The following is a 13061-nucleotide window of genomic DNA, read 5'->3' on the forward strand; positions in this document are numbered from 1 at the left end:
TCATGTGACTAAACAGGAAAACAAAGAATTTGTACAGCTTTTATTTTTTTCTACTAACAAAGAAGTAAAACTCAAACATACCATATATCATTCTCGTCTGCTTGAACCTTGGGTCAACACCTGAACGTGGACTGAGGTGGAACTCTACCATCTCCACCCACTGATAAGATGAACCATAAACCTTTGAGCTGCAACACGTCACCATCAGCTGACTTTAAAGGTTTGTTTTCGTCAACTGAAACCAGCAGAGAGCTCAGAGGTCCATCAGCTTTAACAGAAGCAGGATGAAGAGAGGAGCCCAGGTTGGTCTGGCAGGTCTGTGTAATACTGGACTGGAGCTGGAGGACATGACAGGAAGAACCGTCCAGGTGAGTGGGATTTTCCTCATATGCAGCCAGTCGGAGCTTAACTCATCAATGCTTAAAAATATTTTTACTCATAACAAACTTTATTCGATTGCTTAGTGGGTGTCTTTAACAGAATTTAGCAGAAAAAACAAAGTGTATCCAGGTGTCCTCAGGTATCTATTTGTCCTCAGGAATCTGGGTGTCCGCAGGGATCCAGGTCCTCGGTGTCAGCAGCAGCTTGGTGGGTGTCTTATTACAGAGGTCGGTGGAGGCAGGAAAGAAGAAAGCTTACAGGTAAGTCCAGCTGAGCTTAGTCAGTTGTTGCAACAAGTCTGAGTTTGGTCTTCATCAAAGCTTCTTTTTCAGGATTTCAGGTAGAGGTCAAATACTGTGGTCTGGCTGAGGATGATGAAGATGACAAAGAGCAGAGGGACAAAACAGACAACATCAACAAAAACCAACAACTCAACAAAAAACTGCTCGATCACTTCAGACACCTGGCTGCATCCAACCAGGACACTGACCAGGTAACAATCAGTGAGAAGTGTCCGTATAAAATCAAACCATTTTTGTTTTCCTCTGTTTGTGTTCATGTTTGTGTGTTTGTTCAGGTGGACCTTCAGCTTCTGGACCGGGCGATCTCAGACGGAGCTGATCCAAACGCCTCAGACAGATATGGACAGACCGTCCTGCACGAGGTCACACTGGAAGTCACTTCTGCCCTGTTAGCCGTTTGTTCACACACCTGGAGGACGGTCACTGAAAGCTTCTGGAGAGCTTGTGCTGTGTCTGTGTGGTACAGGTGTGTGTCTGCGGAGAACTAATGCAGGTACATGTGTGTGTTCAGATCTCCAGAGCGTGGAGAGTGGATGTGATGCGGTTCTTCCTAGACCGGGGCTCAGACCTCCTGCGCCCGGATCAGTTTGGAGTCACTGTGCTGCATGTGGCCTCGGCGCTGGACTATCAGGGCATGATCCAGTTCCTGCTGGACCGAAAAGGTCTGTGGACACTAAAGCATGAACAATGTGTGATGGAAGTCATGTGATAGAGTCACGTGACTGCATGTGTGTTATGATCAGCTGATCCGGAGGCTCGCACCTTTCTGGACCAGCAGACCCCGCTTCACTACGCTGCAAAGAACGATGCCATTGGTTCGATCAGGCTTCTGCTGCAGGCCGGAGCCTCCATCGGCTGCACCAACTACAAACACAGGACACCGCTGCAGCTCGCCGCTAACGCAGGTACCACTGACACACACTGCAAAAATTGCCTGTTTAGAAATAAGGAAAAAATGTATTGACTTTAAGAAGATCCCGACTATAATCAAGTGAAATAAGATAATTACACTCAATAAGATTTCTTGAAATAAGAACAATTATGTAGACAAGTGAGAAATGAAGTATCTTTGAAGTCAGATCAACTGAAAACAAGCCCGTCAGTAATGCTTTCAGTGTTGTTTCTTTCTCACTTTGAGAGGAAGGGTCTGAAAACAAGACTCTTCTGGTCACCAGTCTGTCACAGAGCTAACAACCTCGCCTGTGGACGATTTGGAATAAGCGATTAACTTCAGTCTTTGGACTGTGGAAGAGAACCCAGAGGGAGAGACACAAGGCAGATGCTGGAGTTGAACTCAGAACCTTCTTGTTGGAGGGAGTGGTGCTAGCTACCGGACCACTTTCCTGTCCACGTTTTTAAAAGTCTGTACAAGAAAAAACTGCACTGCAAAAATCGATTTTCAAGAAAGTAAAAAAAACCTGTTTATGAACATTTTTTTGTATTTTTGTCTAAAAAGAAAACATATTCTTATCTTGTTCCTTCAGTGGGCTGGTTTCAGTCATTATGCAAATGTACTGTTTATAAGGTTTGGGGAAACCTGCAGTCAGCTGAGACTGAAGAAGTCACTTGGATGAGTGACGAAACGTTTCTCCCACAAAACGCTACGTCCAGATGAACAGATTCAACTTTTGGAGATATTCTTACCAAGCAAAATTAAGCACATTCTACAAAAATATGTCTAACCTTTTCATAATAAGATATTTCAGAGACAGACACTATCTCTACTTTCAAGATTAGGCTTCAAACTTTCCTTTTTGCTAAAGCATATAGTTAGGGCTGGACCAGGTGACCCTGAATCCTCCCTTAGTTATGCTGCAATAGGTGTAGGCTGCTGGGGGATTCCCATGATGCACTGGGTGTTTCTTCTTCAGTCAGCTTTTCACTTATTTACCTCGTTGCATTTGATTATTCGTTATTATTAACCTCTGGCTCTCTTCCACAGCATTTCTTTGTTGCGTCTTCCTCTGCTAACCTCCAGATGGCCCCACCCCTTCCTGAGCCTGGTTCTGCCAGAGGTGTCTTCCTGTTAAGAGGAAGTTTTTCCTTCCCACTGTCTGATTGTAATCATCTCTTTGTGTCTTCAGAGCGTAGTGAAGCAGCTTGTGTGCTGTTGGAGCTTGGGGCGGATGCGGGGTTGAAGGACTCTGATGGACAGTTCTGCATAACAGCTCTGATTGGCCGGATGAGTCCAGTGGTATAAGATAAGATAAGATGAGATAAAATAAGATAAGATGACCTTTATTAGTCCCACAGGTGGGAAATTTGTTTTGTTGTAGCAAAAGTGCAAAGTTATGTAGCAGAAATTAGAAAACACTGGAATGCAATAAAATACAATAGAATAAAATAGAAATACAAATACTATATACAACTGAGTAGGAAAACACAAAAATACAACTTCATCAGAAGAAGAATTGCACATATAGCAGTCTTATTGCACGTGTGTGGGTTTGTGTGTTTGATCAGCTGCAAAAGTCTTTATTGTGGAGTCTGACAGCAGTGGGGAGGAAAGACCTGCGAAATCTCTCCGTCCCACACCGTGGGTGCCGCAGTCTCCCACTGAAGGAGCTGCTCAGTGCTGTCAGAGTCTCCTGCATGGGGTGGGAGATGTTGTCCAACAGGGATGACAGCTTAGCCACCATTCTCCTGTCACTCACCACCTCCACTGGGTCCAGAGGGCATCCTAGAACAGAGCTGGTCCTGGATCAGCCTGTTCAGTCTCTTCCTGTCCCCGGCAGAGATGCTGCCATCCCAGCAGACCACACCATAGAAGATGGCTGAGGCCACCACAGAAGGTCTCCAGGAGTGGGCCCTCTACTCCAAACGACCTGAGTCTCTGCAGCAGGTACAGCCTGCTCTGCCCTTTCCTGTAGAGGGCGTCTGAGTTATGAGTCCAGTCCAGTTTATTGTTCAGATGAACACCAAGGTACCTGTAGCTGTCCACAGCCTCAATGTCCATACCTTGGATGTTCAGTGGTTGCAGTGGAGGATGTTTGTGCCTGTGGAAGTCTACCACCAGCTCCTTGGTTTTACTGGCATTGATCTGGAGGTAGTTCAGCTGGCACCAGTCCACAAAGTCTTGAGTCAGTCCTCTGTACTCCTTGTCGTCCCCATCAGTGATGAGGCCGACTATTGCAGAGTCATCAGAGAACTTCTGCAGGAAGCACTGGGTGGAGTTGTGGGAGAAGTCTGCAGTGTAGATGGTGAAGAGGAACGGAGCCAGAACCGTTCCCTGTGGGGCCCCCGAACTGCAGACGACCCTGTCCGACACACAGCCCTGAGTCCTCACATACTGTGGTCGGTCGGTGAGGTAGTCCAAAATCCAGGTAGTGAGGTGATGGTCCACTCCTGAGTTCTCCAGCTTGTCCTTCAGAACCGAGGAAAGAATGGTGTTAAAGGCACTGGAGAAATCAAAGAACATGATTCTCACAGTGCTCCCAGCGGTCTCCAGGTGAGCGAGGGAGCGATGTAGGAGGGGAATGACGGCATCATCCGCTCCGGTGCCAGGCTGGTAGGCAAACTGAAGTGGGTCCAGTGACGAGCTCACCAGGCGCCGAAGCTGAGCCAGGACCAACCGCTCCAGGGTCTTCATCAGGTGGGATGTCAGAGCCACCGGCCTGTAGCTGTTGAGGTCCTTGGGGCGTGAAGTCTTTGGCACTGGTACAACACAGGAGGTTTTCCAGAGCTGTGGGACTCTCCCCAGCCTCAGGCTCAGGTTGAAGAGGTGCTCGATCACCCCACACAGTTGGTCCGCGCAGGACCTGACGACCCTTAAATTGATGCCATCTGGGCCCGCTGCCTTCTTGGCTTTAATCCTCCTCAGTTCCTTCCTAACCTGGGTGGTTGAGAGAGACAAGCGGGAGCCTTGTGTTGAGTGTGTACTGGATGCTGTTGTTGGGGGTGGGGAGGAGTGAGCAGGGTGAATAGAGGAGGTGTGAAGTGTCTGAGGTGTCAGAGGTGGAACAGCAGCAGTGGGGGTGGGTGAGTCTGCAGCCGATGTTGGAGACTGCCTCATGGCTGAATCAAATCTGTTGAAGAAATGATTCAGTTCATTTGCCCACCTCACATCCCTCCCAGGCAGAGAGTCCCACCTAAAAACAACACAGAGCTGTGATTCGTTCACAGACATTGTTATGTAACATGTGGTTGTGTTTAGGCTCAGCTGGCTCTCAGTCAGTTCCATGTATTCAACCGAATGACCAGGCAGCACTACTACTACCTGAACCTGCTGGAACCAGAACTACACTCACCTGAGGACCACCTGTCAGGTGATACTACAGTGTGCAGTCTGGCGTACAGCAGCCTCACAGCTGCAGCAGTACTTCTGCAGTAGTGTTGATATTACGGCTGCTGGTCTTGCCTAACACCCCTCTGTCTGTCTGTAGGTGTGTGGGTCGGTGAGCCAATGTCTCCGGTAAGTTTCAGCAGTAAGTGAAGGGAAGCCTGGGTTCAAACCTCGGTATCGCCATTAGCACCACCTGAGCTACATTTAAAGAAAAAAAATAATCTTCTCCGGAGGGATCCCCTTGATTTAATAAGGCATCCCATAATATTACTCGTGGATTAGTGTCCTCCTAAACTAAAATTAGGATCAAACTGTAGAAAAAAATAAATGATGATGATGTTGCAGATGTTAACTGGGAGTTGGGGTGTCTACATGACTGAGTCAGGTTCCTTCACTAAGTGCCTGTCTGAAGTTCTTAAATCATTGTAATAAGTCCTCAAACAGCTCTTTGGATCAACTCCTCGTCCTCTGAAGGATGTATGACGGTGCGGGTACACATCTACTCTGTGGCCCTGGGATCACCGCTCTGCTTTTTCTTTTGATGCGGTTATTTTAGCTTCATCAAGCTATCCTGATGGTTCACTGCCGAGCGTGAAGTGGCAGAAAAGAGAACGCCTCAGGTTTGAGGTCATGGTCCTCAACAGGAAAAGGGTGGAGGCCCTACTCCAGAACAGGGACAAAGTGGAGGAGTTTAAGTATGTTGGGTTCTTGTTTAAGTGAGGGCAGACACATGTCGACACACGGTTTAGCACCATGACTGCAGTGACACTGTAGCTTTGGTGAAACCAAAGGTGTCCATTTAACAGCTGATCTACTTCCACCCTCATCTACGCTCACAAGCTGTGGTTAGTGACCAAAAGTATAAGACTGAAGATACATGAAGCAGAAACAAGCTTCCTCTGCAGAGGATCTGGGCTCAGCCTTACGACAGGGCGGGAGCCTGGAGTAGAGCCACTACCACTACACTACTTAAAACGGCTTCTAGTATGTGTCAACACAACTCTCGTTTATCCTCGGGCTAGGAACTGTTGCTTGAATAATTCATGGGTCAGAGTTCAGAGGGTCAATAACCAAAACCATCCAGTGAAAATGGTCAGGTACAAGGACTAGACTGAACATGAGTGAAAAGCAGCCAATGTCCAAAGAGGAACAAAACAAGTACATTAGCGATGGCTTAAGACTGCACAGCACTGGTTGACGGAGCTTAAGAACTGGTACAGGTTATTTTTGTTTGATGGCATCAGTGCACAGAGCATTTTATTTTGCGTGCTATAAATGCAGTCGGACATCAGCTGTACCTGTATCTGTTCCAGCTGCAGATGGTGATTCAGGAGGAGAAACTGGATCTCATCATGAATCCCATCTTCCTCAAACTGATCCAGGTCAAATGGAATCTCTACGGCAGGTAAACCCTCTCTGACTGACGGTTATGTCAGGTGATAGGACACTTTTCTACCTGCATGTCTGTCTGTGCTGCTGACAGGTTTGGGGCATGGCTTCTCCTTATCCTTAACTTCCTGTTTAATGTTTCCTGGACGACTGTCGCTATCTCAGTGTCTGTCCACCGAGACTCACCTGATCGTTATGTCCTCCCCGAGGTAACCTGTCTGTCACACCTAACCTATCTATCTATGTGTCACCTGTGTGTCTCTCACATGCGTTCCTCTAACATTTATGTTTCCCCTGTCCGTCTCAGGACTGGTGGCGTGTCCTCTTTGTGGTCCTGGCGCTCCTGTTGACCCTAGAGGAAGTGCTAAGGGAGGTGTGGGACACCCTGCGCTCAAGGAAGAAGCTCCACCTCTGGCAGCAGTTGGTGAATGACAGGGGATTTCTTTAAATCACCCCGTAGTTCTTCAGCTAAGATTCTTGAGTTAGAAAACACAAACACTGCAGTTGTCTTTCACTCGCGAGGGGCAGTCATGGAACACAAGATCTCCGCCTCATGACTGTCTGCGTCCTTTATTTATACAAGATTGTTCTGTGTGTGTGTGTGTGTGTACAAAGATAACAACGTCACTCAGAGCAGCAGGTTTTTCCCTTTTCTACATCTGTATGTTCTTGTAAAAGAGCTTAGGTTTCTTTTCTCTACATCTAAATGTTCTCTGAAAACAGGAAGCGGTTAGTAGCTGAATAAGTTCATCACACAAGTTACTAGGTGAAAAGTCACGTAGACATGTGCTTAATGATATATGAAAGAATACATTTCATGTAGCTGATCACATACACAATTTTCTTCTGACAGTGAAGCATCGTCTCCAGAGTGACCTGAGCTGCTCACATCCCATGTGGCCACAGGTAGGAATCAGGATGATGTGGACAGGAACAGGAAGTATTAGATGTTTCAGGTGTATGTTGTGTTTGCAGGAGAGAGAGTTTCTACTGAACCAGTTCAAACTGGTCGACAGGAAGAGAGGAAGCTACTGCCGGGACCTATGGTACTGACGCACACACACACACACACACACACACACACATACTCTTGTCTGTATGGTCTTTTGGGAACCTTCAGTTACTTCCAGCTTTATCAGGACACTCAGGTTGCCTTTTTAACACAAACCAAATGTAATCATGTGTGAAACAATCACTTTATTACATTTTAGCTTCACGGTGTCACAGTGTGAATGTGTGGTCAGAGCAATCAGAAAGAGTATCTGCATCACGATGGACATCAGCTGTGCAGATCAATATCACAGCAAGAAATCAGGACATTGAAACCCCCACCATCAAAAGTATAACGCAGAGAAATCAAGTTCAGCTCTAGTATCAGTCCACATTAATCCACTGGAGGAGGCAGAAAAAAAGCTCAGAAAATGTTCAAATATGTTTGGTGTGATCTTTAAATGATCATTTGCATGGATCAATGAAAAAGGTAGAAATTCATCACCAGCTGAGCAGGTCACGCCGTACACATCAGAGTGGAGTTTAATTCCTCCACAGGTTGCCCTGATGGTCGTATCTAATTGTTGTTTCTAATTGTTTCTACTGTTTCATTTTATTCTAGTGTTTTCTGTGCTGTCATTTGATTTTCCTCTGTGCCTCTTCTACTTTCACTTACTTCCTGTCTTATTTTGGAAAGTAGCTCACCTGGTGTGTCTCCTTGCTGTCTACTTCACCCTAAACCAGGGCTATTAAACTTACTGCCTGTGGGGAACATCCGGCTCGCAATACAGTCATATCCAACCCGTGACATAATTACATGATTATATGTCAGTTATTAATGGTCCATCAATGTGTGGGAGCTGAATCTTCAGCCCTACTGAGAACCCATGGAGGCAGGGGTGGGGCTTTATTTTGATGGGCAAACCCTGCAGTCAATCACATGCAAAAACAGACTGCAAAAACAGACTGGGCTCATACCATTATTTCTTTCCCTCTCCCATCTCCTTTTTCCTATCCTATTTTGTCAAGCACCTTGGTTATACCCTTGGTTTTTTAGTGTGCTTTATAAATAAAGTTTATTATTATTATTATTATTATGTGAAAGAAGGGAGGGGTAGATAAGAGAAAAGGAGAAAAGAGTGAAAACACCAAATGAGCATCTGGCTGTACTTTCATGATTGTGGAGAATGAGAAGCTGAGTGCAGCATTTTTTTAAATTAGCAGCTGGATAAAGAGAAAATTGCTTCCTTGAAAGAGAATAAATGTGCCGTTCAGAATTGAATATTACAAAAAATAAACTATACACAAAGTGTGTTTGAATGGCAGAGATGCAGAAATGTGTGCATGTTGCACAGAGCCATGGCTCGGTGTCTGAATGAGTCTCACAGGCCTGATTGTGCGCTTCTAGCCATTCATAATTATAATTATAATTTATAATTCTTAATTTGTTTGATCTCCTGCTCTCTGTAAACAAGCATAAGCAGGAATGTTGGACTTTTAACTGTATTTGTAATTTGTAATGTAAGTTTTACAGCTTTTCCTACTGATAAAAACCTCCCTTATGGCCATTCATACAACACAAAGTCATGAAGCCATAAACCATTAAATGACAGAATAGTTTCTGTTTTTCACTTTCTGCCATAATCATAAAGAGCACAAGTCTGTATAGTTAAAAAAAACCCTGAACAGTGTGTGCAATGAGCCAGCAGAACTTTTTCTGTAATTTCACTCATTTATTTCTTATAGTTTAAAGAGTCGTGCTGACAGATTTCCTTCTTTATCACAGCAATTTTACTTCATCCATCTATCTTCTTTCACTTATTCGGGGCACGGGTAGCGGAGGCAGCAGCCTAAGCAGAGAAGCCCAGATTCAAGATTCAATTCAAGATTCAAAAGCTTTATTGTCAATACAACAGTATTGACACCTGATCCAGCAGTAGTGTTTCACCCCAAGCCCCCCATGGTGCATTTATAAGTATATAAAAGATATATCTCCAAGAGATATAAAACTGGGATTTACAAATAAATAACGTGCTAAATTTCGGTAAAATTAAGGTACGGTAATTAAGGTACTCATTACTAACTATACAATACTAAATGTATAATAAACAAAGACAGCACAGAGACAATACAAAGTGGATTTTGCAGCGGTATTGAATACCAGGTTCAAGTTATTGTCAGGATATTACAGACAAGACATGACAAAGACATGTGCAAAATGCAAAATGTGCAAATGTAGTATAATTTAGATGTGTGTTCAGTCACTATATGACTGAGTGTGCAAACAGGCATATTGTCCCCCGATGGATTGTGTAAGTTTGAGTTTGAGTCGTTTGGTGAGTATTGTAGGTGTTTGTAAAGGTGTTTGTGTATATCAGTTCTTTGGTGGTAGTGAGTTGAGGGCTCTGACTGCTTGGGGGAAGAAGCTCTTGCAGTGTCTGGTCGTTAAGTTTTGATGCTGCAAAACCATCTGCCAGATGGAAGGAGGGAGAATGGTGCATGTGAGGGGTGGAAAGTGTCCTTCACCATGCTGTTCGCACGTCGGATGATGTGTTTGTCGTAGAGTTGGGAGATGGGTGGGAGAGGGCCTCCAATGATCCTCTCTGCTGTCCTCACTATCCGATGCAGAGACTTCTTTTCAGCGAGGGTGCACTTTCCTAAGAAAGTGAAGACGTTGTTAGGCTTTCTTCATGATGCTGGTGGTGTTCAGGTTCCAGGAGAGGTCAGCTGATATGTGCAGTGGGGTGTGGGCTAGGGCTGGGCCATATTATACCGTTCACGGTAATACCGGTACAATGTTAGGCAACGATAAGAAAATGAAATATCGCGATAGAATATGGGTAAAACGCGCATGCAGTGCCTTTGTTTTCATACGCACATGGCCGAAAAAGCACGGCGGCAACGGAGAATGAGAAGGGGGAAAGTGGATTGTTGAGTGAAACGGATGAACCAGAATTGGTTTGTAAAAATGGTGCAACTTCAGTGATGTGGAACTGGTTTGGTGTTTGTCCGTCAGATACACAACAAAGCACTTTTTTTTTTGTAGAACATGCAAGCGGGCCGTCGTTATTGCCGTATTTGTCGGACTAAGGTGCTCGTAAATCTGGGAGTAACCTGGGTCCTAAACTCCGTCCTCTTCAGGTCCCAAAGTCAAACAAACACTGCAGCATCACTGAGAGTTAAACTGTCTAAATTCTTTCATCTTTAATAAAACGATCAGCATTGCTGCTTTACCAGGTGTAACTATGAAGTTTAACATCCAGACATCCATGAAAACAGAATTTATTACATTTAACGGAGTTAGAAGTTAGCAGGAAGTAAGCGGAAGTAAGCGGAAGTTAGCTCGCTAGTTTCACTAGTTACCTAAACATGATATAGCATGTTCTGACTGAGAGATTTCTGAAAAAATTCAAACGTACAGCTCTGCTATCACTTCCAACATAAATGAAGACAGGAAACTAAACAGCAGTGATGTTTGTAGGGTTACTGAAGTTGGGCTAGCTGCTATATAATGATGTGCTACGTGATCGCTAGCGACACAGCTATGTTAGCATAACATAAACAGTGAAGCTGCAGGATGAACGCTAACACTTTTCCACTCGATAAAAGTTAACGTGAGGGTTCCTGATAGAGACAAATGCAATCGCATGGCAGGATGCTGTAAACGGACCAAACTTCAGTCAGGAGAACAACTGAGATAATCCATCCACAATACGAGGTTAGTCATTAATATACTGCAACAACATGGGAATAGAGCAGCTGTGATAGAATACAGCATTAATGAATCAATGGTACAGAAGTGGAGGAAGCAAGAAGACTGAGTTGAATAAAGTTTGATTTATCTGACTGCTTTGTTTCTCTTAATGTACCTTATAATCCCGTGCACGTTATGGTCCGAAAAATACGCATTTGATTTTTTTATTTGGCACACTGCAGTTTAATGTTGCAAAGCACCTCTTTTTAACTTCAGTGGATATTATACATGGTTATGCTCAGGATATGTGGTTATGCTCACTTCACCCGTTGCCTACTGGTGGTGGTCAGAGGGCCCGGTGGCGCCAGTGTCCGGCAGCCTCGCCTCTGTCAGTGCGCCCCAGGGTGGCTGTGGCTACAACGTAGCTTGCCATCACCAGTGTGTGAATGTGTGCGTGAATGGGTGAATGACTGGATATGTAAAGCGCTTTGGGGTCCTTAGGGACCATAAAGGCGCTATATAAATACAGGCCATTTTACCATTTTTTACCATATGTCAGCCCATTTCTACTGGAAATGCCTTTTGGTTAAACTTTCAGCAAGGAATTTGCATTTGCACTGTTAAATTTTTATATAGCTTTAATGCACATAAAAAACAGCTGCTTGTTCAAGTGAAAATAAATGGATGAGGGTTTTTTTGCGCTAGTAAAGTTGTGGGGTTGTATTTTGTCTCGCAGAAATTATATCGTCAGTTATATCGTTATCGCAAATTTTCAAATCTATATCGTGATATATATTTTTGGCCATATCGCCCTGCTCTAGTGTGGGCCATTGAGCTCTTCCTGAAGTTAACAACCATCTCTTTAGTCTTCTGAACATTTAGAGACAGGTTGTTATTCTGACACCGGTCCACCGGGTGTTGTACCACCTCTCTGTATTCAGACTCATCGTTGTTGGTGATGAGACCCACCACTGTTGTGTCATCTGCAAACTTGATGATGTGATTTGAGCTGTACTGTGCAGTACAGTCATGTGTTAGCAGGGTGAGCAGCAGTGTACTTAGCACACAGCCCTGCGGCGATCCTGTACTCAGTCTTGTGCACTAATGGACACCTTTCGAACATGGTGTTTGTTAGGCCATTCCTCCCAATCACGCCCCTCCAGGTCTCACTCTCACTGACCACATGAGCGTTGAAGTCTTCCAGTAGGACAATAGAGTCCCCAGGTGGAGCACCCAGGGACGCCAATAAGGCTGAACCATCATTTGGCGCATAAGCGCAGACAACAGTCAGGACCCGTTTCCCAACCCAAAGGCACAGGGAAGAGACCCTCTCATCCACTGGGAGAAACCCCAACATACATACCTGGTCCCTCATCAGGCAAAGAGGGACTAAGTGGGACAAAGTCCCACTCAATAAACTTATAATAATAATAATAATGATGATAAATTTATTTATGAAGCGCCAAGGACACTTAACAATAGAATAAAACACATAATAGAACAAAGACAAAATGAAGAACAATAAAAACAAAAGCACAAGATAAAATTAAGAAACAGTGGGTTCACAGTGAATATGCAGATTTGAACAGATGGGTTTTGAGTTGAGATTTAAACTGGGGGAGAACCATTGTTTTTTATATCTGTGGGTAGAGAGCTCCACAGCCTGGGAGCAGAGCAGCTAAAAGCTCTGCTGAGGTGGGAAGAAGGCACAGCAAGCTGGATAGAAGAAGAAGATCGAAGTGAGCGGGTAGAAAAGGTAGTGCTTAACAGGTCAGAAAGGTAAGGAGGTGCGAGATTATGAAGGGCCTTGAAGGTGAGCAGAAGAAGTTTGTATATTATCCCGATTTTCACTGGGAGCCAGTGAAGTTCCTGAAGAACAGGGTGATGTGCCGGTAGGAGGGATTCTGGTGCTAATGCAAGCAGCAGAGTTTTGAACCAGTTGAAGCTGATGGAGGGATTTATGGGGGAGACCATGCAAGAGAGAATTACAACAGTCAAGGCGGGAGGTAACAAGACTGGATGG

The 13061-nt window shown here is 44.8% G+C and overlaps 1 protein-coding gene across 5 annotated transcripts in view; it reads left to right on the top strand.

The window, feature by feature from the left end:
- LOC106096795 (ankyrin repeat domain-containing protein 46) overlaps nt 1-13061 on the top strand; it is a 17944-nt gene continuing 4883 nt past the window's right edge. Inside the window, exons 1-10 of one of the 5 annotated variants that reach the window (XM_019367057.2) lie at nt 1-368; nt 539-641; nt 714-874; nt 959-1045; nt 1195-1345; nt 1427-1588; nt 6279-6370; nt 6662-6778; nt 7208-7260; nt 7330-7400. In XM_019367057.2, coding sequence (XP_019222602.1) covers nt 285-368; nt 539-641; nt 714-874; nt 959-1045; nt 1195-1345; nt 1427-1588; nt 6279-6370; nt 6662-6778; nt 7208-7210 — 960 coding nt within the window. In that variant the 5' untranslated portion in view covers nt 1-284 and the 3' untranslated portion in view covers nt 7211-7260; nt 7330-7400. Of the gene's footprint in view, nt 369-538; nt 642-713; nt 875-958; nt 1046-1194; nt 1346-1426; nt 1589-6278; nt 6371-6417; nt 7401-13061 lie in introns of those variants that run through there. The other 4 variants (XM_019367058.2, XM_025897223.1, XM_019367059.2 and 1 more) reach the window with 4 other exon arrangements.

The sequence above is a fragment of the Oreochromis niloticus genome, linkage group LG13, assembly GCF_001858045.2.
Source record: "Oreochromis niloticus isolate F11D_XX linkage group LG13, O_niloticus_UMD_NMBU, whole genome shotgun sequence".
Taxonomy (NCBI): Eukaryota; Metazoa; Chordata; class Actinopteri; order Cichliformes; family Cichlidae; genus Oreochromis; species Oreochromis niloticus.